The 26,681-nt window shown below is 34.7% G+C and overlaps 1 protein-coding gene across 16 annotated transcripts in view; it reads right to left on the bottom strand.

Annotated features, from left to right (window-relative positions):
• NFIB (nuclear factor I B) overlaps window positions 1-26,681 on the bottom strand; it is a 235,691-nt gene that overhangs the window by 43,485 nt on the left and 165,525 nt on the right. For all 16 annotated transcript variants that reach the window (XR_012332495.1, XR_012332493.1, XR_012332494.1 and 13 more), the window contains 2 exons: window positions 22,064-22,184; window positions 18,273-18,391 (listed from right to left, as the gene is read on the bottom strand). Coding sequence is in view for 13 of the 16 variants with exons in the window: in XM_033858087.2 (XP_033713978.1) it covers window positions 18,273-18,391; window positions 22,064-22,184 (240 nt within the window). In the remaining 3 variants the exon portion in view is untranslated. The remainder of the gene's footprint in view (window positions 1-18,272; window positions 18,392-22,063; window positions 22,185-26,681) is intronic.

Below are 26,681 nucleotides of genomic sequence, written 5' to 3'. Positions count from 1 at the left end.
TACTCATCACTCAGCTTCTTCAATTATTCAGTTATTTCATCTTTACCCCATCTATACTCCCTCCCCCTGCATTACTTTGAAGCAAATCCCAGGCATCATATAATTTCACCTATAAATATTTCAGTTTAAGAAATATTTTCATATTTCTCCTCATAAAAGGAGAAAATTTTATTAAAAGAAAAAAAACCCAAGACTTTATCACACATAAAATATATATATACAATTTGCATTTTTAATTAAGAACTTTTTTTTGACATGAGAAAAAAAACTTCATGGTGCTATTAAGATAAGAAACTAGTTATCACTGTTTTACCATTTAAAAAATTACCTAAGCTCTGGTAAAGGCATCCAATAAAATTAAATATGTTTTCAGCACACTGGCATGTAAAGAATACATATGCTACTGTAACTACAGTAGACATCACAGTCTACAAAAACATGACAGGCGTACTTGTAGCTGTAAGCTACAATTTGTGACTAACTGGCTGTCACTAACCTATCAGAACTTTGATGAGTGTACCATTTCCTTATATCTTTCTCAAAAAGAAAAAAAAAAAGGAAAGAAACTTTTACTAACAAAACCACAGCAACTAATGCTGGTACATAAAAAAAAAGAAACTTTTTAAACCATTTAAAAAATAGACAAAGGAAGTTCATTTCAGCTAAGTTACCTTAAAAATGCCAAAAATAATATTTGACTCCACTTAAGAGCTATGTGATTTTAAAAGGTAATACACAGGGCCTTCCATGGTGGTGCAGTGGTTAAGAAATCCACCTGCCAATGCAGGGCACACGGGTTCGAGCACCGGTGCGGGAAAATCCCACATGCAGCGGAGCAACTAATCCACTGAGCCACAACTACTGAAGCCCGTGCGCCTAGAGCCCATAGCAACAAGAGAAGCCACCGCCATGAGAAGCCCACACGACACAACTAGAGAAAGCCCATGTGCAGCAACAAATAAAATAAATAAATTAATTTTTTTTAAAAAAAGGTAATACACAAATATAGGTTTTGGCCTGCTGCAAGTTAATCACAGACATATAGATTGTCAGAGGTGGAAAGAACCTCTATAACGTCCCTCACTTTATAGATGATGTAATAAGTTTCCATTCCAAATTTTTAATTTAAAATTAACTCTTAGAAAAAGAAACTGGTAAGTTTCTATTGACACTCTTATGCTTTACTTGTGCTTCAATATAAATTTTGAATTAAATTAACGTGGGTAAACGAGTTCCTAAAGACTCCACAGTATAAGTAATAAAGCATATACTATACATCATTTAAAAACAATTAAATATGACCAGAGTTTGGGAAGCAGAATGAGTGTCATTCTAGTTATGTCATTTCTGGAGAAGATCAACCAAGGCTATTGCAACTACTACAACTATTTCAGAATTTTCATTAAACCCAGGCGAATTCACATGAGCCTCTTTTCATAAAGGGCATATAAATCAGGGGTGTTTGTACAGAGAAATTCAACAATATAGATGATTATGTAATTTTTGAGAAACGAAGCCTTTGCATTTTCTTAGTCAAAATGATACACTTGGCTTTACTGGGTAATTATTACAGGTCCATTTATTTTCTAGTTCTCTTTAGGCATACACTGAATAATAATGGTACCTTCACGTTCAAAACACACAGGGGAATTATAGAGGCCAACACTGCAGAAACAAAATAAAATTCACTCTTCAAATTGTAAAAGGCACCATAAACTGCCTTCTTTTTAAACAACAAAATTAGCTTAAAGTAAGTAAAAATAAGAATGGGAAGGTCCACTGTCCATAGTGAAACAGTTTTTTTAAGAAACAGATAAAGAATGGCAGTATTAAAAAGTAGGCTTAACTGCCTTTGTTTTCCCACTAAATGAAATTAACCTTGGGCTCATTAATCAATAAAAATATACTGCTATACAGCCTGTACAAGGCACTAAGTACTTAAGGTGACACAAAATGAGCCCCCTACCCCCTCACAAAGAAAACAAAAAAAACTCTCTGGCTTGAAGAGAGAATAAAAGTAAAAGGTCAATTATCTGGGAGAAATAAGGGTAGAGTTTCTAGCTATTGCATTTTAAGCATGAATCAAGCTCGCATTGTTTTTATTTTAATTTTATTTTGAATGTCTGAAGTCCAATAGACCTCATGCCAAACTGAAAAATGATATCGTTGCTATTTTTAATGCTCTAGTATGCTACAGAAAAAACATGTTTGAGGAGTGGATAGATGGAAAGATGTTTTTACGTGACCTTTCTGTGGAGAAAAACAAATGTCATGCTTTTCACAATCTAATGTCCTTCAAGCAGGAAGAATCATACATAAAAAGATTACGTTGAAAATAAGTTGAATAATAATAAAGCTGAATAATATATAAATATACAATAAGTTGAATAATAATACATACTATCAATGCATAAGTTGAGGAATACAGGAAATAAAGAAGTTGCAGAGAGAAGCCAGATGATAAGAAAAGGATTAGCTGGTGTTTTTACTGGTGGGAAGGAGGCAGGAGCTGCTGGTGGTGGAGGAGAGGGAAGCAGAGGACAGTGAAGGCTTGAAATCAGGCAAAGAAATTTAAATGTGATTTGGAAAGCAGCACTATATAAATGAATTGACTCCCAAAGGGAAAACTTTCCAAAAGCTCTATTTTTTTCCATTCCCCAACTCGGCCCATTTGATTAAATGGTTACATCAAGAATTTCCTGTCTCTTCTCTTTCTTAAACATTCCTCGTCGTGGTTCATCATAAAAACAGTAGTTGGAATCATCTCCTTCAGATGATACCTCCTTCATCCTAACATCTAGCATGGTACCACATTTTTACTTTAATCTTTCCTTATCATTCTGTTTTATTTAAACTTTAAGCTAATTTGTTTATGGCCTCCTGGAGGAGAAGGGGGGCCCGAAGGGATGTGCTTCTAACTCTGTGCCTTTCCTAGCATAGGACGGTCTCTTGGGCTAGAAAATTGTTTTTCTGCCCTCTTATTCCATTTATAGAACAGTATTTTATCCACTGAACCAACTTGACTTACTTTCTCTTTAAGTAATCCCTCTTAAAGAATTTTGGCGGTCTAGATTTCCTTAATGATCCTATGATTGTGTCTTATATTATTTGATTTTTTTTCATTATTATTTTGTACTTGTTATATCCGTAGCATGTCTATACGTATGCTTAAAAAGTTGACTAATGGCTTACCTCCTACAGAAGATGATTTCATCAAGGGCACAAAAAAAAATGTGGAGGACAAGATCATGCTACTCAGGAAAAGAATTTTTTAAAATCTAGGATTAAAAGAAGGTAGAAGAAGTGGAGCAGACACTGCGTCTAGGCAGTTTATTTTAGAATCTCTTGCATGTGAAAGAAGCTATCTGGGGGAATGATAACCAGTAGCGTAGGATGAGTGAAATAACCACAGTCAGTCTATCTTAAAATGTATGATGCATGAATAGATACCACCAGATGAGAAGGAACTGAATGTAAAGCAAAGAGAGAATACAAAATCAGTCACGGAGCTTCTAATAAGTGTGAGAAACTAAGGAAAGGCATCAAGTTCAAGATGTTAAACAAGACAACCTGCTCCGTGTCCTGGTGATGCTTACGGTTCAGCAGAGAGGACAGACATTAAATACAAAAATTCATTAAATAACTGCAAGTGTGATAATACTGGATTATAGAAAGGATTCTTCTTAATGGCCAAAAATTAGAGACGCTGTCTTTTTAAAGGAGATTCACATTGATGGTGCTCGTCTTCAGTGTCTACACCCATGTTTAGATTTATAATTGGACAATTAGCTATGGCTTTAGAAACCAATTGCGTAGTTAAATACATAATAGAAAACTACCATGTAAGAAAAAGTTCATGTAGGTTACTTATATAAGTCAGTTCCTTTAGACTTACGCATGCCTTTAAATAAGTATTTTGCAAAAGCAAGTTATCACATAATTTTTACTAGCCATACTCTTAAGTTTTTTTGGCACTCTGACATACATACATCCTAAGCCCTGATGTGTCATTCATTCCACCGCAACACTTCAAAGAGATAAAGGCTTAAGCAAATAAAGAGTTAGATCAACTCATCTCCCAACAACGTAATTTCATCCACAAAGGAAGAGCATTGCTGTGAAACACAGCGTATGTACTCGACTAGGCGGCAGCTTGCACAAATGGCGCTCCAGATGTATATCTGTTCAAGTCAGCCCAAGGCAACAATTTTGATCAATTCTAATGTGATAAAAGGCTGCAGGGAAAGTGTGCAGAAACGTGTTTACGTCAGCCCTTAATTAAACTGTTGTTCACTTCCAAAGAACCTTAGGAAACACTAATGAGACATGAGTTTTGGCAATTTCTTCATCAAAGCAAAGACCCCTTCCTCAGTCTGTAGCAACCTGTCATCCAAGTCGCTCCCGGGATAAATGTCACATGACACTCCAATCAGTTAGCCACCTGTTAGTAGAACTTCACTGAAGTCAACTAGTGATCTAGGGCAAGCTCCAACAGCTACCTCAACACCTGCCTGTCTGGGGCACCTGCTCCTTTTTCACATATAGGAGAGCAATATGTTAGCTTTTCCAATATGTTTCAGGGGATTAAGGTTACAAATCGAATGTCTATCGCCTACATAGAAAACACATCATTTTCTTTAAAAAAAAAAATTCCTTTTCTTCTTCCCTACATGACACTTACAGTTTACAACTATTTGAAATCAATTATGTAAGAGCACACAAGAATTCTTGAATTTCTATGAAGCTGTTCTTTTCAGCATAGCATAACACTAACAAAATATATTTACTGTGCCATTCCTATGATTTAGAAAAACATATTTATATCAAGTTAACAAAGAAGCAAATTGCCTCAAAATCTTTTAAAATTCCAATATTTTTACATCTTCCTAAGTTGTCTTTCTTATTTACATGTCATACTTGTAAACAAGTCTAAAAGAACCCTCTTGATACAAATCACCACTTGCCGGCTTCTCTTATTTTCCAGTATTTAATGGTAAGGTATATTTTTATTATGAGGTGCTTATAAAGCTATAATCATTGTTAAAAATGTCTTCCTTATTTTTTACATTATCAAGCTGCTGAGCAGATGTTACGGGATTCTTTTTTTGCAGAAGAAAACTCAAGGTGCAATGAAACTTTGGTCCTTTGGTATGAGCATGATACAGATCAAAGAAGAAAAGTGCATATGTGGGAACATTTAGCTTAGGGAGTCCAGTGACTAGGATTTGACAAGATTTTATTATATTGACAAGTCTTACTAACTTAATACCCCTCACAGTTTTCCAAGTTTCTTTATTTTTTACAGGTTTTAGGCTTCTCTAGATGTTAAAGAGCTTTATAGATTTATAAAAACTCTGGATATAGAAAAGCTCTTCAGAGACCAAACTCATTGGAAGAAGGCAAAGGTGGTTAACACGCCCGTTACTCCCTTGAAACTCTGTCAAGCAACACAAAACAGACTGACAAGTGAACGTTAGCTAAACTGGGGAATTTCTGCTTTCCATTAAAATGTTGGGGTGAAAGCTGGATGACAACATGAAAAAGGAATGACCCATCTGTATAAAATAATAATGCTCTTTATAATACATGAGATAATAAATGAGAGGCTACGAAAGCTGGTGTGTGGGATGAGTTCAGGAGCTGGAAATCTGATACTTGTACTTCAGGCCATAAATCCGGAGTCAGTCCTGAGACAGGGAAACAGCTTGGGCCCTGTGCCTGGAGGACAAGGAGAAGGCAGGGAGGATGACTCTGCCGACTGAGCACTGAAAGAGACCCAGGCTTCCCCTCCTCTGCTTTTGCCTGGCAGTAAATTGTGTGCAGGAGAGGAAAATTTAGAGGAGACGCTATTTATAACTGTATAAGTGTTATGAAAAATACTGCAATTACCAAGTGCAGAAGATCCTGGCCCAGAGCTTTGATGGATTTATTTCTATTGTTTCCCTGTGGAGAACCATACTGATCCTTACTTTCCTAAGTTTTACCTGTAGATAAAGGACCCATGTGGGGATACAGCCACTGTGGAGAACAGTATGGAGGTTCCTTAAAAAACTACAAATAGAACTACCATATGACCCAGCAATCCCACTACTGGGCATATACCCTGAGAAAACCATAATTGAAAAAGAGTCATGGACCACAATGTTCATTGCAGCTCTATTTACAATAGCCAGGACATGGACGTAACCTAAGTGTCCATCGCCAGATGAATGGATAAAGAAGATGTGGCACATATGTACAATGGAATACTACTCAGCCATAAAAAGAAATGAAATTGGGTCATTTGTAGTGAGGTGGAGGGACCTAGAGACTGTCATACAGAGTGAATTAAGTCAGAAAGAGAAAAACAAATACCGTATGCTAACACATATATATGGTATCTGAAAAAAAAAATGGTTCTGAAGAACCTAGGGGCAGGACAGGAATAAAGATGCAGACAAAGAGAATGGACTCGAGGACACGGGGACGGGGAAGGGTAAGCTGGGACGAAGTGAGAGAGTAGCATGGACATATACACTACCAAATGTAAAATAGATAGCTAGTGGGAAGCAGCTGCATAACACAGATAGATCAGCTTGGTGCTTTGTGACCACCTAGAAGGGTGGGATAGGGAGGGTGGGAGGGAGATGCAAGAGGGAGGATATATGGGGATATATGTATATGTATTGCTGATTCACTTTGTTATAAAGCAGAAACTAACACTCCATTGTAAAGCAATTATACTCCAATAAAGATGTTAAAAAAAAAAAAAAAAGGAACCTATGTGGGGAAGTGCCCCGAGGGAGTGAGTCTGTAGGACAAGAAAGGAGAGAGACCAAGTAGGTGTCTTTACTTGAAAGCTTTGCATATTCCCTGAGGTACCCTCTGCATTTCCCCATTTCCTTCACAATAAAATGGGGCTCTCTCAGCTCCTGGCAAGAAAAGATGTACTGTGATGCCCAATGGTTTAAGTGAAATATAAATGACAGAAAAGAGGTGCATGGGTAGAGTCACAAGGCCATAGATTCACTGTTCTTTAAATATATTTCAGAGGACATGCTTCAAAATTGCTTATAGAGCCATGTGCTGTGTCTAAGTAGTATGGATATGATGGTGGAGTTAAACAAACCACTCAGGCACTGCTAGTGAGAAGATAAATTGATAAGACCTTTCCAGATTTTGTGCCAATATTTATCAAAAGCCTTAGAAATGGACATAATATTTAACTCAGGAAATCTACAGTAGGAATGTATTTATTCCTTTAACAAAATTTCATTGAGCATCTATGTATTTGGTGACTTAGTGCCGGGGACAATGAATAGAACTAGACAGGAACAAAATGATCAGATTTAAGTACAAAGATTTGTATGCAACGATGTTCACTGTATCTTTATTAACTATACAAAAACTTGGAAACTATCTAAACACCCACAAGTAAAGCAGACCTTCAAAACTGTATAGTATAGCCAAAGGGTGGCATACTATGCAGCATTACAAAGTGGAAATTGAATGACATTGTAACATGCTATTATATTATAAATAAAAGACCAAAAAAAAAAAAACAAACAGAAAAGAATTTACAAAATAGCATATATTGTATAAGCCCAATTTAGGGCAAAAATTTTACTTGACATAGAATACATAGAATATGCATAGAAAAAAATATATAGAAAATAGACTGGCATATAATATATCCAAATATTAACGTGAGTTATCTCCATGTGATAGAATTACAGGTGACTTTAATTTTCTTATTTATATTTGACCATTTGTTTTTCAAATCCCCCACAAATAATTTTTACTTTTTTTTTTTTTTTTTTTTTAAGTGGGACCTTCCCGGACCGGGGCACGAACCCGTGTCCCCTGCATCGGCAGGCGGACTCTCAACCACTGCGCCACCAGGGAAGCCCCAATTTTTACTTTTATAATAAAAAATGGTAAAATATATATTTGGAGAAAAAAATACTGCCTGTAGGTCCATAGACTATTATAAATAGTTCCCAGTGATGGGTGGACAACACAGGATCTTGATACTGTGCCAGACATTACGCTTTAAGAAGGAAATGCCTCACTGGTCTTAGATACTGGATGCTACAAAAATGTAAAATGAAACGCTTTAATGTAACGTTTGCAATTTAGTTGGCTAAAGGCAAAACAATATTTTTGAGGATACAATTGAAAAGAAATATCTGAATATCTGTTTCTAAGGACTCTTCTAGATGTAAAATTTTATGATTCTGTGGCAAATGTGAATAAGTCCTTCCTACACGCTCCAAGTTAACAAAAAGCTCTGAATGGTATGACAAGACATATGGACTTAATCCCACTACAGTAGTTTGATGATGATGCCAGATGATTCAAAAAATAATTAGCTGCCATGTTAAGAAAGTATCTCCATATATATATATGTATCACACTCTAAAATAACTTCAGAAAATCGGCAAGCTACATTAAGAAGAGATAAGATATCATCTTCAATTAGATTTCTCAATCTTTTTTTCTTTTAAGGAAATCAGTTCTTTTTCAAAGGAAAAAACAGAAAATATGGTAGTCTTCGTGTTAAATATACGAAAACTCTTACTTTAATCTTTGAGTTATTTAATCTTAACTGCACAAGCATATTACTACATCCTTGAGCAATTTAAAACCTTTTGTGATAATTTAAGTCTCTCCATATAGTATATTCCAACCCAAGCCTGTAAGTAGCATGTTTCTGCAAGTCTCTGTTTATCACAGCTCTATTTAAAAAAAAAAGTCTCCAGGCTACACCAACACCCAATACCAAGTTAAAGCTCAAACCCCTTTGAAGTTCACGAACACCTTCCTGAGACATTAAAAAAAAAAAAAAGCCTTGAATAATGAAGAACAATGCTAAAAGAGTGAATACTGAATAAATGAAAACTTATTTTTAAAAAACACTTCAAAATACTTTTGTCCATTAAGCAATTTCATTTCAACAGACAGACGATGATAAAGTATCTTGAGTAATGTCAGAAAATCTAATTTGAAAGGAGGAAAAGCACCAAACAATTATGCAAGATGTGGAGTATATTTTAGATGCTTATTAAATATTGGCATAGGTAAATAGCTGCTATTCGCCATGCCTCTGGGGAGAACCTCTTGGCTATAGAGGCTTATTAGTGTTAAGCATCTGAGAGCCATGGACTATAAAATAAAATCAATACCGTAACCTTAACTGTAAAAGTCAGAAAGATACTGGAAGAGTTCTAATTTAACAAGATTACAGATGACTTTTTAGAGAACATTTGGGGAAAAGCCATGCATTTAGCAACATTTATGCTACAAGACATCTCAAGGTTTAGGTTGTTACTAATGCCGTTATTATACATGCTGGTAATGGTTAGGGTTGATTTTACTGATGTGTTACTTTAGTGGATTTCCAGGAAAGTCCTGGAAATGATCTGGAACTTATTTCAAATAAAATCATTAAACTTAGGTAGTAAACTAATTGCTTAGGAACAATTATGATTTGATGTGGTTTAGTGTAGCAGACAAAAAAAAATCATGAAAAAATTTTAAGGTCGTCACTTTGGCAGCTCAATGCAAATATGATTACTCTGCACAATATTCCGTTTCTTTTAATGGAAAAGTAGTCAAAACTGGTATAAGTTGTAGTTTTTAAGTTCAGTCTAAATCTATATTTCTCCTTTAACAAATGTAAATGAAGGAAAAAAGAACATCCTGTCAATGAAATTACTATGATGGCATATTTATTATCTTAATGGTTTTAGAAATCACGTGAAATTGATCAGTAACAAAACCTCTATTTGGTAATGGACCAATTACATTTGTGAGATAATGTCAATGAAACAGAATATTGTCACAGGATAATGGTCTCCTATTGCTATATCCCTAGTCATTTAGAGAAAATATAAATGTTGCCGTCTGGCTGAGTCATTTATTTTCAAAGTAGGAGACACAGATCCCATAACAATGTTCTGTTATAATAACTCAATCTCTCTCAATCATTTGTTGTACCAGAATGGTGCAGGACAGGGCTTGTATTTGTAAGAACTGCACATTCCTCAGGTATAAGGCAAAACATATGATGCCTCCGAGCACCTAAACAGCCAATTATCAAGTTATTCAACAAGAGCATTTAAAATAAACATCTAAAAAATAATTCAGGAAATGGAAAATGTTCAGAGTCTTCAAAAAGATTCATGTTAATGAAAGCTCAAAGACTCAAGTATTAAAGATCTATAAATACTCTGACTTCAATTAATTTAAAATCCAGAACATTAGAACACAAAGGAACCTTACTATCCAACTTTATCTCACAGATGAGAAAACTCAGTTTACTGACATTAAGTGCTCTAAGGCCATACCACTATTTATATTGATAGTTTCCTGATCACCATTATAGTGCTCTAGGCATATGGCAAAAAATTAGAATAGAAAAGAAAAAAATATATACAGCAATAAATATATAATTTTTATATTTTGACACACATAGCTCAATTTAAACTGAATGTATATCACACACCTCAACTAAAGACATTCTAGACTTTAGGATTATTTATTAACATCTTATTATTAAAAGGAAAAGAGATTCTTAACCTGAGTCCATCCCAAGAACTGCACTCATGAATTCCTGGAGTCTGTGAACCCTTCTGCTATTATATGTATTTATTTGTAGTAAAGTTTCATATGTGTTAGGAAAAAAAAAACTGTCATAGAGGTTTTGTAACTAGTTTGCAAAACCACGAACATAGCATGACAATGACTTCTTTGGAAGGCAGTATATACAGTAATAATGAGCGTGGATTCTGGAGTGGAAGAGACAAGGGCTCCCATTCTATCAATGCTAGTTATCTGTGTATCTATGTCAAATTTCTTAACCACTGTAGTGATGAGCTTAATGAGCTGTAAAACGTTTGTTTATTTTTAAATAGGATTGAAAAGAAAAATATATGTAAAGTCTTAGCTCAATCCTGGAAGGGAGTAAGTGCTCAATAGATGGTAGCCACAAATGGAAGGAGGGTCTGGTTTTCCTCAATTTGAATGTATTTGTTGAACGAAAAGATTTAAATTTATGTGGTTTATTCAACAAATAAATGATATACAAAAGTGAGTAAATATAAAAATAGTTAATAGAACTATTATAGGTTAAAGACAAGTTGAAAATACAAATATGGTATTGGATCTGTTTGGGACCTTCATTTAAACAAAACAACCTATACGATATTCTGGGGAATTTGCACATGGGTTATACAGTATATACTAAGGAATTATTGTTATATTTGTTAAATTAATAATGGTATTGAGTTGTATTAAAAATGATAATCATTGTCTATTAGAAACTTAAGTATTTATAAGTAAAATGACACATTATCTGGGATTTACTTTAAAATACTTAAAAAACTGGAAGATACTGAATAAAACAAGATGGGCAAAATATTGATAACAGTTAAAGCTAAAAAATGGTACATGGAAGTTCACTTTATGATTCTTTCTATTTTTGACATTCTCTATAACAAAAAGCTTTTTAAAACTTTAAATATCGTGCTTAAACATTCCATCCAAACCAGCTCTTCTCCACATTTATCCATCAAAAGCACTCATGTCTCCCTTTTTTTTAGTTCAAAAACTTAATCATGGCACAAATATTAAGAGGTTGATTTTTTAAAAAAGAAGATACACAATTTTACCATCTTAAAATTTTGTTTTGACAATTCTTCCAGACCTGAAAACTCATAAATTCACCTCTACACTTATTCTAGTTCTACAAGGTCTAACAGAATCTTCCATGAAGCTCCCTAGAACTGTCCGCCTGCCAAGACTTGTTAAGCAGTGTTCAAATTCTCCTAGTCCATTTCTCCCTATGTAGGTAAGTTTATATATTGCTTCCCCTAGGTGGGTTGCAGGATAACAGAAAAATACAAAAATATATATATCAGGCTTTGAAAAAGAAGACCTAGGCTCTGCTCTTAATTATCTGGACGCTATGGATGAGACAGCCTCTCTGATACTTAGATTGCTTATCTGTCAGATAAGGAGCTTGAACTATGTCTCCCCTAAGGCTTCTAATAATCTGTGTTCTATCCCTGAAAAATCAACTTCTTATTGTATATGATATTGGTGGTATAATAACTCGAAAGAAACTGGCTTTCCAAATTACTTCAAAATAAACTTAAATACGAAATTGATGTGTAAATAGATGTGAAATAAAACCTTTTACCACTCTAAGAAACTTTTCATGGTACACTATGATAACGAAGCACACTGTCTCCCATGGATTTTCCACTTTCCTAATTTAGACTGTGTTCTACCAATCTAGAGAGCCAGTGTCACACAGCAAGTTGTTATTTTTTTCAAACTAATTATCCACGATGGTTTTTCTACAAAATGCTGTATTTTCAAATCATTAAGCCTCCAGAGGACAGAAATATGAGTATCACTTTCCCCTAGTAAGTAGTATTGTCCCTTCTAGCCATGTACACAGGTTGCGTCCCATCCAAAATGCTCTTCCTGATTAGAACACATGAAAAGAACACAAACATCTGTTAATTAGTAGGCAAGGTAAGGAATTCTGATGAAAGCCTTCACCAACAACGTAGTGTCTTCCTTTCTGTTTGAAAGATGTTCATAATGTGATTTTTCAACTACAGCAGTGTAGCCGAAGAGAACGAAATACACTACGATGAAGGCATCCCCAGAGTTTGCCTCCGATAACATAATATATGGAGAGTCATTGCAAGTTCTGTAAGAACTGTAAGTTCTTGATTTTTGATATATTTTTTAATAATAAGCTAAACAAAAAAACTTAATTGTACTTAAACATTAAATTCAAGCCATCTCTTCACATGTATCCATCAAAAGCGCTTGTATCTTTGATTCTGTCTGGTTCAAAATTTGATATTTGAACATTTGATATTTAATCCTTGTGATACAAACTCTAGGAATGTAAGGAACTGCTGGTGTTCTATCTGGTCCCCAAAGGGAGCTTAAACATTCTTCCAGGAGATTACCAAGCTGTTTTCTTGCCATTTTCTAGGACTTCATTTAATGTCAGTAGTTACTCAACTATTTGTGAAAGGTGCTCATTCACCCAACTTCTACAGCTAGAAAAACCTTGAGAGTTTATCATTTGTCAGACTGTAGTTTGGGACAGAGCACTGCTTTCCAAAGTCTGAAAGTAGGATTAAATCTCCCTATAGATTCTTAGATGGGGGAAAAAAGGTTCTGAAGTCGCAAACTTAATACATATTCAGTCAATATCCACTCATGGATATTCACATTCACAGCACACAGTAGTATATTAAATATTCTACAAACTCACTTATGAATAAAAAAGTTTAAATTTTTGTTTAAATAAAAATTTCCAAACTTGGTTGAATGCTCTTGTATCTAGCATTTTTTAACTTACGAAAGGCTGGTCTCTGAGTCCGGTTCTATCAGTGTCACCACACTCTACTGACTGTTATTTATTTCCTATACTTGATTAAATGCATGATACTAAGCTGGCATTATTACTCTTTAGCCCCCAGTGTCCCCTTGAGCCCTTTGGCTTAATTCATTATTTATTTAATACCATATCCTTACAGAACTCTATAAAGTTCAGATTAAAATTGAGCACAACATATAAGAATCTATTACTAATGAGAACATTTGCAAATTTATCACAAATAAATCTCTAGGGCTTGGAAATATATTAAAACTTCAGAAAAACTAGCTGAAGACTTATTTGTACGACAGAACTGTAATTTTTTTTAAATAGTGCTTTTTTCTGGTACCTATAGCAACCAGAATGCGATGCCTAAATATTGCCTATTTGAGAGTCCAGTATAAATTTTTAAACTACTCTTAAAATTGTAATTACATTCCAATACACCTCTAAGTAGTGCTACTTTTTGCTAACATACCAATTTATTGATTTTTGTGTAAAGATTTCTTTCTCACAATGCTTAAAAGTAAGTTGGGCACGGAGACGGTCCCCTCATAACCTGATTTACATTATTTATTTTCTGTGAAGAAACTTTTTTCATAAATAATAAAAATTTATATTTCTGTTCAGCCGGTCATGGGCTAGAAATTTAATGTATTCATATTTATGTGCCCAATGCCTAGAAAAAGTCCTGGCAAATAACAGGCATTTGATAAATGTTAATTTAGTTCAATTATCGCAATTCTAAATGTGTAGGAACTAATAAAATTTTACTGCATTAAAAGTCTCTCTGAATTTACATTTTATCTAAGATTACAAGTTGTTTAAATACTCATTAGACTAAGAAGCTGTTAAATTTTCCATTTAGAAAGCCCAGCTGTATATTACAAATATATTTACCATATCACTAAACGTCTATTAAATAGCATTTTAGGAGTTTTATATTCAAGCTTAGATGGCTCGGGGACTATCAGAATGGCAGAGAGAAAGTGATACTAACAAAGAATTGTTTCAAATGTTCAAGCATACCAATTACTAGTCTGTTAAATTTCCAGCCACCAAAATACTACAAGCTTTAGTCCCAAGAAAGTAACTTTGAGGAAAAACCAAGACCTGCCTCTATTTTTCCTCTTACATCAGAAGTTACAAAGGACTACTGTAGTGATTTCAAGAGAATTATATCAATGAGGAATTTAGTCTGTGAACTGGCTCAGGTGGGAAAAAATTTAAGGTAGATAAGCTCTCAGATGGAATACTTTGTGGGGTAAGTATTAGAATAATAAAAGAAATTTTCAACATGCAAATTGATAAGCTATCCTGGTTCTATTCATTTAACCATTAAAATGATGGAAAGCAGTATCCAAAAAACAAAGTTTTCAATAGAGGTAGAACCAGTCATGAGGTTTAAGACTAGGGAATTCATCAAAGAGACTAAGCAAGAAAAAAATATTCTAGAATCTAGGAAAGAATGTAACAGCTGCTGTATATCCCTTTGTTACTGGCCCAGTTTTCTTTTTCTTCCTTTATGTATCAAAGAATATAAAGTTAAAACATAAACATTATGTAATGTAGATTCTAACAAATTTAATTTCTATCACTATTTATCAGAAGAAATTTAAGCAAATTATAAAGATTCCTATGAAATGTTTAACCCTATTAAGCAGTGTTCAGTTTGAAAATGTTCATGTCTATATTCTACAAAATTAAAATTACAACTCTTTTATGTCTAGGAAATTGTAACTTTTTTGTGCTTTGAAAAGCCATAAAGATATAATTATGTCTATAGTATGCTAAAATAAAAACACTTTTTTCATTAAATTATTAAAATACAGGAATATTTGTCACTGCATGAATCTAGATTTTGTATTAAAACGTTGTCTAATTTTTTAAATGAAATGAGTATAATCATTTAGTTACACTATATTCTTTATTTTTGCCTACTTGGAATAAATCTCAAAGGTTTAGGTTTGTGGTTCAGATTATAAGGGAAGGTGGAATGCCACATACTCTCCGTAATTTTGTTATTTTGGATTCGCATATTTCGCTCAGTTTTGTTAAGGGTTATGGAAAAAGTAGATGTTAATGCAAAGTTAACACAAATAACTAAGGCAGACCCAGGAAATAATTAACAGTGAATTTTAAACATTTCTGCCAGTTATAAGCACAAATATATTTTAAGCAACCAGTAAGTAGTTATTGCATACAATTAGCGCAGGGATTTTTAGACGTGTACTAAAGCTATTACGGTATCGAGTGGTACTCAATATGCCCTTTAGAAAACTCCCTTCATGACAGGCAAGTATGTCTAAAGAACATTTGAAGATGGACAAGAACAACCAGGGCATTTTACTTTGCAGGTTTAAAGAAAGCAATTTTCATCAAACAGAAGGACTGCATTTGGCTTAGCAAATTTATAAAGATAGTACTGTCCTGCCCTCATGTTTTCATTGTAGTTGAAGTCTTCTTCCCACAAGGGCTTACTGTGCACATTACAAAATCTTCAGTCTTCAGAATTCAAGTGACAGACTATTTTTTCTAAGCACACATGAAAATGGATCATTCTTTCTTACTCTTAATATTCCTTTACAGACTTCTCCAATAATTACAGTCATCTTGACAAAAGAAAATCACCAAGACAATACAACAATTTTACAAAAAGAAAGAATGACAGTTTCCCTTCTACTTTTCAAAAATGTTTTATAATACGATTTGAGATTGGCTTTATTCAATAGGCTGAAAGAGGAATCAATTCTTACAGAGTGACACTCTCTATAATAAAGAACACCTACACTTCTGCACAACACTTCCATTGCCACACATTCACAATGTTAATGTTATTACCATTAGAATCTTTTCCAGAACAATTTTCTGATGAGGAAAATATGGCTTTGTTTAGAAAAAGCTGACAATGTCAGTAAAACAAGCAATAAAATATAAAGGGTTGAGGGTTTTGTTTTTATTCTTACTTCTGCAAGTCTGGTTAAGTCCCTGTTATTTCCTGCCTTTGCTAATGAAACTGGTGTTCTGCCTATCAATGGTTCATGTAGCCAACAAATATTTATTTGCCCCTACTAAGCACTAAGTGTTGTGCATGGTTCCCAGGCGCTGGTTACACAGTAGCCAAACAGATAAAGTCCCCGCCCTCATAGTATAGACAGATTTAGACAATTAATCCCATAAAGAAATACGGAACTATTTTATAAGCACAATGAAGGAACTATATTATAAGCACAATGAAGGAACAATACAAGGTGTCAAGAGGTAAAGACCTGATTTAGATTGAAATTCCTCAATTTAGGCTGGGACCTGAAAACTGACCAAGAATTTGCCAGAAGAAGAGACAGAAGAGGAGCCCTCCAGAGGGCATGGCTTATATGAAGGTCTTCGGTATTGCATTTCCAAATCTAAACAAAGCAGTAGGCTCAAGTGCAAGAAGGAAGCAGACGGCCCCTGCTGAGGCTGGAGCAGTGGTCAAGAGGCCAGAGGACAAGATAAAGGTCCGTGGATCACAGGAAGGAATTCTGAGCTTCTCCTAAGAGAAGCAGGATGTGACTGAAGTAGGGGAGTGATATGACATTATTATGTTTTAAAAGATGGTTCTGTCTAAAGAATAGATTTGGGAGGTGGAGTGAGATCTCAGAGCCCAAACTCTCCAGCTGATTTTCAAATCCTTCCTTAAAACGATCTCCCTTTATTTCCATCCACACACACAGCCTCCCACCACAGGGCTCATACATGGCCATTCAGAAATTTACTTCCCCACCTCAATGCTTGCCTGTGCTTTTGTCTGTGCCCACGCTGTCCCCTTCTTTACTAGTTAAAAATCTCAGCATGCTAAAGGAGACCCATCTGACTCAATGTCAATTCCTCCATGAAGATGTTTCACCCTTCTTTAAATGCTATGGCACTCGGTAGGAAAACATGGAGCAGCAGAAAAGGAGTCCTGAACTTTGGCTTTAACTGCTAAGCTTCAGAGCTATTTGGTCTCCTGAGATTACTGGACATGCAGCTCCTCAAGCCTCAGAGACACACGCCCAAGTCATGGGCTAAAAAACATTGAGAATGAGCTCAATATTATTTTTAATAAAATGGAGAATTTTATCTAAAAGAATTTTCAAATACATTTTGTGCTGCTGATATGTCATATTTGCATACATACCAACAAAAATTGTTAGCTAATCTTTGTTTCCATGTTTAATAATCTCCTTCTGTGGCAAAAAGGCATGAGTATGTCGGATGAAGTATATTTAATCCAATAGATTTTAAGAATGAAAAAGAGCAAAGTATGAATTCAGAGAGCCAAATAATACCTATTTCTTAAAGTTATATTTTTCCCTAGAGCTGCCCTAGAACTGGGTTATAGTTTTATCTAGATAGAATAACTAGATTGACTCAGACACCAAGTGTCTTACATTACATTTATTTATTGTTCATGTTGTACCTACTTCCAAAAGGAAGTATGGCTTCCGTTAAATGGGAACTTTCAGTAACTAGTACCTGCGAACCGCTTAAAGCCTGGCTCCTCCTTAAAATACCCCATTAAGAGGAGCGGATTGATTTGACTGAATCAGAACTTGTGCTTCTGCTACAATCCAGCCAACTAATGTAGCCTGGTTGTCATCAGTCACACACACATTGAGGGTTCTAAAAAGATCATTTTGTCTAAAAAAAAAGTTTAATAAACACATAAAAATATGGGAATTTTGTAACTTCACTTTAACAAGATTTGACTAGTACATGACCTTAAAAATAATTTTATTGCAATCATTTCATGAAAAAAATATAATCCATATTGATTCAATTATGAAATTTTGACTAAATGAAATTTGTGAAAGGAGCTGACATTTTACTCTACTGTTCCTAGAGGCAACGCCTTATTACTCACCTTGATCTCTTTCATGCCATGTTCGACTTCCAGCAGCTGGTGAATTCGGAGAGGGATAAAAGTCTCCTGTAGGACTTGGTTCCATATTTTCATCTATGGATATAGTTTTGGGTCTTTTGCTGTTAAAATATGACAAGAGTGAAGGTTAATGGGATTTCCAGAAAGATGTGTAGCATCTGAAAATACATAATCTGAGAATATTCTTACTGTGGAAATTTCCGCAAACACAAGTAACAGTATCTCAGAACCACTTTGAAATAATGGTGAGTATTTAAGACATCAATAGGAGTAGCAAACATTTCTAGTTGTATGTAACATTTACTATAATATATCAGAACTGTACCTGTCTAACAAATGTGTTTATTATATTTACATGTTGAAATATATTTCCAGTAGTAGAACACTATTTTCAGTACTAAAAAGTGAATTCTTAATGTGATAGGTATACTAATTTAAAAATTGTTGTCGATTGTACCTGACTCATAATTATTATCAATATGAATAACGTTCGTTGGTACGGCACTTGCCATTAAAAATGTAATCCCTTCATGTCAATTCAAATATAAGTAAACTCCTTAACCTTCCTAAACTCAGTTTAATCATCTGTAAAATGGAAATAATAAAAAGGGGAGTGGTTGAGAGGATTACATGAGTTATTAAAAGTAAAGCTCATGCACTTAGTGGTTGGCATTTAGAAGACACTTATAAAATAGTAATTATTAGTAACAACCCTATATTTAATAATATTAAAAATTTTACAGTACTTTACTGATTACAAACTATTTCATATATCCTTTTTTTAAAATAGATCTTTACTGGAGTAAAATTGCGTCACAATACTGTGTTAGTTTCTATTGTACAACAAAGTGAATCAGCCATATGCATACATATGTCCCCATATCCCCTCCCTTATGGGCCTCCCTCCCATCCTCCCTATCCCACCTCTCTAGGTCATCGCCAAGCAGAGGGAGATCATGCTGCTGCTTCCCACTAGCTAACTATTTTACATTCGGTAGTGCATATACATCAATGCTACTCTTACTTTGCCCCAGCTTCCCCCTCCTACCCCGTGTCCTCAAGTCCATTCTCTGTCTACATCTTTATTCCTGCCCTGCAACTAGGTTCATTAGAACCATTTTGTTTTTTTTTTTTAGATTCCATATATATGTGTTAGCACATGGTATTTGCTTTTCTCTTTCTGACTTACTTACTCACTCTTACTCACTCTCTCTCTCTTACTTACTCACTCTGTATGACAGACTCTAGGTCTGTCCACCTCACTACAAATAACTCAATTTCGTTTCTTTTTATGGCTGAGTAATATTCCATTGTGTATATGTGCCACATCTTCTTTATTCATTCATCTGTCGATGGACATTTAGCTTGGTTCCATGTCCCGGCTATTGTAAATAGTGCTGCATTGAACATTGTGGTCCATGTCTCTTTTTGAATTATGGTTTTCTCAGGGTATATGCCCAGTAGTGGGATTGCTGGGTCATATGGTAGTTCTATTTTTAGTTTTTTACGGAACCTCCATACTGTTTTCCATAGTGGTTGTAGCAATTTACATTCCCACCAACAGTGTAGGAGGGTTCCCTTTTCACCACACCCTTTCCAGCATTTATTGTTTTTAGATTTTTTTCCTAAAAACTTAGGTTATTGATCCTTTATTCTTAAGATCAACCATGAAAAATAGGCCATTGCCAAATTCAAACCAAAATAACTTTCAAAGTATTATAATATATTTTAATAAAGAAAACATAGTTTTATCTCAATTACTAAGAAAAGTGAATATTTAGAGCAGAGATTAAAAAGCTATTCTATGCCACATGCCATATTGCTTGATATACTGCTTTCAAACATCTTCACCAATACCCTATTAAACAGTAAGTTATGAGTAGAGAAATGGATATTTTTTCCTTAAATTAAAAAAAATCTTATTCACACCTATGGAAATAAAAACTAAAAACGGTATCTTCTGAATGAACTTTATACAGTGATAATAAACCTAATGTCACAGGATTTCAGAGTTGTAATTCACTTTAGAAGCCATACACATAAACCAATCCTCCATTTTCTTACAAGTGGGAAGACAAATTTGGAGAAAATCAATTGCCCAGGGCATGTTAATGGAAGCAGTCTGACACAAAGTAAAGACTTCTGACTTCTGAGACTGTGCTCTTTCTACTACACTGTTTCCAAATCCTGGAAGCATGTGCATGTCTGGGTATATTCATAGATACATTTGTGATTAATATTTGACTCACAACTCCCGGAGTATCAACACGATGCAGAAGATGGCAATTTCTATCCATGCTAAACCACAGTGAGAGTAAACAGTTTCTTTAGTTTCTTTGTAGGGTATCCAAAGTTAGAATGTATTTTTTAAGCCTCCTTTAATCTAATTCTCCCATCTGTAAATCAGCGGTAAATATGTATGGAAAACTTGAAATGAGGGAGAAAAGACTTTCATAAGGAAATAATAGAGAAATTTTTTTAAACCTTTTTTATTTGAATGACGTAGTATCTGATACTGAATGATCATGAGGAAAGATCTGTGTTGACAGCATACCAATCCACCAGACAAAATAAAAAATTACTATTCGCATTTTAAATTTAGAAAAACTAAAGCATTTTTAACACTTCACCGTATCACAGTTTTAATGATAATAAACCCTATTATCTTGCTATGCAATCTAACTATATGAAAATATAGTTTGACCATAAATGACATCAAATTGAACTTAGTTAATAAACAAACAAATGTGCATAGCCCCACAATTAATTCAAATGCAATTAATTTTTGTTTTTGAGAATAGCATAGGAATATAGTTATCCAGATTTTTAAATTTTTTAACAGTTGATACTGTGAAATATATGTTTTGCTCTGGAACTCACGTATGATCTTCTATCTGATCGTGGGTATATTTAATGCCATGGAAATGAGATTGCTCTTCCTATATTGAAGATTCAACTCAAAAAAACCCAATAAAGCTATAATATTTGTCTTATTCACTCAGCCCTCTTCTATCATTCAACAATAGGGGAACATACGAAATCCCATGTACTACAACTTGCCAAGTTAATTTTCCCTCACTTAAATGGGAGATCTCTTTTTAAACTCCTGCGGGACTGAAAGTTACAATCAGAAGGTCAAGAGAGAAATATGAGAATGTCAGCAGAGAACTAAAAGGCAAAGTCACCTCAGTGTAGCTGTTCCCCAACAAAGGCTGGTTAGGCCAAATCTCAGAGCAGGTAATACTTTCACTGGTAACTGAGAGTTAACTAAATTATTCAAAGAACATCAACTAACTGAAGAACTTGGCAAATCTGTTGCCTAGAATAAGGCCTTTTAAGGTTAAGTAAATGACACATTTTATTTTTCATGTTTCATTATCCCCAGCTTGGACATGGTATTAGGGTAAAAGTTGGATGAATCAATCCTAAACCAGGGATCTTTGCTATGGCAATACCATTTTTAAAGTCACCAGAAGAATTACTTATAGAGTTATAATACTTCATATAAGGGGATAAAAATATTAATACATTTTCATAGTTCCCTTGTCTCCCCAAAAAGCCTTTTTAAAATGCTTTGAACAACAATTTAACTTTCAAATTTCAAAATAAATTTAACCAGGAAAGATTAAAACTTTGTGTAAAATCAGCAAAAATCTTGAACTCTTTGCTTTATTTCCCCCTTCTCTTTACCTGCGTACCTATCTATCTGCACGTCTACTTATTTACCTATTTGCATATATACTGAGAACAAAAGCAGCTCCTCTTTCAGTTACCTGCTTGGTGGAGAAGACAGCGACCTCTGAAGATTGACCCCCGAGTTCATGTCATGATAGTATGGTTGGCTTGGGATTTCTCCAATTGGGAAGTTGACTCCAGTTCCCTGGGTTATGGGTGCTGAGGAATGAAACAACAACACCAACAAACATTGGGAATGCCATTTACTGTTGTCATCTCTATTCAAATGTAATAATCTAATATTTTCCATGCCTCTGGGCAAGGAGTAGGGGAACTCTCTTTACCTTAAGAATCTAATACCAGCCTTTCACTGGTTAAGACTTGCAAACATCCTCACGATGCCAATGTTCAAGTGTGGAAACTTGAGGCACGCTATCATCACTGGTTACCCCTTCTCCCACTCCCACTGCCCAAGCTTCTTCACTCAGTCCTTTGTGTTAGTCGTCACTACACCTGTCACCTCACTAGTCTCTAGATGCGCCACAGGGAACAATATATGTTGCCTATCGCTCAGCACCAAGCAAGGCACTCTGTACTAAGTCAGATCTCAAAAACCAAATTATTGTTAAATAAATCGAATTAGAATAGTTTCACAAGAGGCGATTATTATTTTATAATAATGTTAACATTAATGTTAGAATGCATTAGAAATCATATTTATAATTATTTGATATAAAAATAATTCTTGTATTAGGACAGGTATATAAGTAAAATTGACAAATATGAAATAAAAGTCAAGATTCTTTTTCCAAAATACATATTCAGGTTTCATATATGAATGGTGAGTACAGTTTTACTCAACAGCTATGTTTTGTTTTTAAAAAAGTTTGTATGCCCAATTTCATAAGTCATTTAAAATATACTCATGGAGTTTTATACCTTAAGGTATTATTTTATAAATCAAGAAGTCTTTTTGAGTTTTTTGATGTATTAAGAACTGAAAATTTTAATGTAATATTGGTTGTTGTACAATGGATTACATCTTTTCAAATTTTTAAAATTGGTTTCTAGACATCTTGAATAAATCTGTCAGACAGCATGTTGTGTTAGAATGAGTAGGATCTTGGGAGATAGACAGCCTTTTAGTTTTAACTCCCTCTGCCACTTATTGGCTATGTGCCTCAGTTTCCTGAACTGTAAAATGAAAATTAGAATAAAATTAGAATAAAATAAAAATTAGAATAACATGATTATTTTGAGGATGAGATCAGGTAAGGAGTGATAAAAGTCCAGCATCATGCCTAGTGTATAATGGATATTCAACAAATGTGAATTCCCTTCTTTCCTTGCTTTCTTCCCTGAAATTCTTCCCTGGCAACCTAGAGTGGTCAGCAAAGATGAAACAGTTCAAAAACCCACGCAAAGCTGGTGAACTGGTACAAATGAACCTATTTGCTGAAGGTTTGTTCATTCAATAAGATATTGTGAAAAAAAAAAGATATTGTGCCCATTACTGGCAGGTGCTGCAAGGGACCCAAAATAGTCTAAGATAGTTCCCGTGCTTAATAAGACATACTGGGCAACAGGTTGGGTAAACAAAATACTCATGAAAAACACAGAGATATAAACATAATGCGTTTTATAATGAAACTTCCAAATGAATGACATGATCAATAAATGCTATAGGATTTCAAGGAAAGAAGAATCTGATACAAGCTTGAATGGTCCAAGAAATCTGTGGAAAAGTCACAGCTGGCCCAGGGCTTTGGAAGATGAGTAAGGTAGTAAAGGGAGCTTACTCTAAACAGCAATTACTACAGGAGCAAGGTCATGGGCAGAGATGACATACAAGATGGAGGCCAGCCAGGTTGGTGTCAAAGGACAATGCTTAAGAATAGTTTCTATTTTTTCACCTGTTTTTATCAGGCCTTCAAGATCTCCGATGAGAGAAAGTGTATCCTATGTGGGGCGGGAAAATTCTGGAGCCCTTGAAATTCACGCTAAGAACACAAAGTCTACTTAACCTTCCCCTCTCTCCAAACTAACCACACGTTGAGTAAAAAATTCCAAAGGGACAGCCGATTTTCAAGGAATTTTTCTTACTCAGAATTTTTAATAAACATTTGAAATGTGTTCACTATCTGTTGAATCGTACTTCAATATCTCAGGCAGGCTGAGACTAACAAAGTATTTTTAAAGAAAATACGATTAGGAGGTACATGCTTTGGAGAGAAACAATCAAGGAATACACAACGATTATCTCTCCCCATTAAAAATTAATCAGTACATACGAGATTAGTCTCAGCTCTAACACTCTGGAGTTTCTGCCTCTGTTAGGTTGGTCATATTATATAATATGCTTCAGCCTCGTTTTACACAGAAAATATTAGTGTTCAATGTGCAACTATGCCTAATGGCTCGAGTTCTTTGGACAGTTAAAATGTAGCTGCTTGTTGTGGCTTGAGGTACACCAGAGGTTAAAAAAAAACGCAAGGTAAGAAATCCCGCAGTAACCACATGCTTTAAAGTTTATTATTAGAACCATGTTCTATGTGACATTGGAAAGCAGAGTATGTGCTGGAAGGAGGCATTTGAGGGGCTCAGTGAACGTAAGCAATCTGTTTGGCTTCCAACAGCAGTGATGGATACAATTCAAAGAACTGAGTTACCAACGGGAAACTTACAGGTTATATCTTATATCAACTATTTGCAATTTATTAAGCTCATGCAATATTTAGGCAAAGATTTGTAGTTTCTATTTAATAAACATATGGCTTGATAGTCAACACAGATTGCTTGACCGTATGCATACTAGGTATAATTTATAGGAAAATGATAATTAAAAATCTTTGGAAATTTTGTTTTTTTCTAAGTTTTGTTCCAGAAGGATTCTTCCAAAGTATCAAGAAGGTAATAGTGGAATCTAAACAAACAAACAAACAGAAGACCGAACTCAGAGAAAAGGTGACCAGAGGTGGGTGTTGTTGGGGGGAGGGAGAATTGGAGGAAGGTGGTCAAAACGTACAAACTTCTAGTTATAAAATAAATAGGTATTGGGGATGTAATGTACAACATGAGGACTACAATGAACACCGCTGTAGGATATACAGGAAAGCTGTTAAGAGAGTAGATCCTAAGAGTTCTCAACACAAGGAAATAACGTTTTCTCTCTTTCTCGTATCTGTATGAGATGATGGATGTTGACTAAACTTACTGTGGCATTTCACAACATACGTCAGTCAAGTCATTATGCTACACACCTTAAAATTATACAGTGCTACATGTCAACTAAATCTCAGTAAAACTGCGGGGGTGGGGTACAAGACGGAAAATCAAGCTCTAGTCATGGCTTAAGCGAAACAAGAACAAAAACACCTTGTCTACGGATTTACACACGAGCACCGTAAAATTTAGTGTGCATTTTTACACTAAACGGGAGATTACGGAAATTAAAGTAGATTAATAGCGAACATGGCCAGATTCTAAAACAGCACACAGGCACAAAATTTATCTAATGACAAAGTGCATGAGAACAGCAAGTCCCAGGCAGATGTGCCTGTTTAAAAGCCTCTGGAAAAACTTACATCAGATGCAAAGACCAGTGTTAGCACCTCTCCCAGAGAGCAGCAAGGGGCCCGAAGGCTGCAAATCATGTTTAAGAGGCTGCCAATACCCTCTTAGAAACCAAGCTCAGAAGAACCTCGGACTCCAAGGGTTAGAGGCCAACCCTTAATCTCTCTTATTGTTCTCCTCACTCCAAAAGCTGATCCTAAATCAACTTTTAAGATGGTGATAATATCATTCACCAGAAAGATCACTATCCTAAAACTGAATAGCTTCATTAGCTAAAGTCAACATGCACATTAGAGGGTCATGTGAGAGTAAAACCCCAGAGGACAGAAACCATTAACATACCGTAAACCCTCAAGAAGTCAGAATTTGTGATATACAGCTTAAGGGTTGTGCTGAAGTTGATGTTTACTTAGCAAACCCTTATTTCATAAACAATGAAGTTCAATTGTGTAAATAAGATTATAATGTGGATATATTAAAACACTTAGGAGAATAACTTCTCAAGCATTTCAGAGACACCTATTTACATATGCAGTAGAAAATACATGTTTGCTGAATAAAGTAACTAATGAATGAATACAGATAATTAATCTACTAATTACAAATTAGTAATGTTTGTTATAACAGATAACTTAAAAACCTCTAGGAGATGACAATATGAATCAAGAAAGAATGAATGGTATATGTTAAATTTGCCTCATTTCTGCACTATTATAGAAAGGGTTTTTTTTTAAAGATTTTTTTGATGTGGACCATTTTTAAAGTCTTTATTGAATTTGTTACAATATTTCTTCTGTTTTATGTTCTGGTTTTTTGGCCACAAGGCATGTGGGATCTTAGCTCCCAAACCAGGGATCGAACCTGCACCTCCCGCTTTGGAAGGTGAATTCTCCACCACTGGACCACCAGGAAAGTCCCTAAAAAGGTATTTTTTTAATCTATTTTTATGTTTCAAATTCAGATTTCTCAAAATATCAATCTGGGCTTTTAAAAGTTCTCATGTGGCTCTCCTACAGCATCTAGCATAATGTTACCTATAATGAGGAACTAGTAATATTTTCTGACAGACAACTCTACTGTCCTTCTCATAAGAAGGGTGAAAATATATCATAAAACTGAGAAAAGTACAAATTTAAACAAATA

This window comes from Tursiops truncatus, chromosome 6 (assembly GCF_011762595.2).
Source record: "Tursiops truncatus isolate mTurTru1 chromosome 6, mTurTru1.mat.Y, whole genome shotgun sequence".
NCBI classification, from domain to species: Eukaryota; Metazoa; Chordata; class Mammalia; order Artiodactyla; family Delphinidae; genus Tursiops; species Tursiops truncatus.
This window is presented reverse-complemented; position numbering and strand designations above follow the sequence as displayed.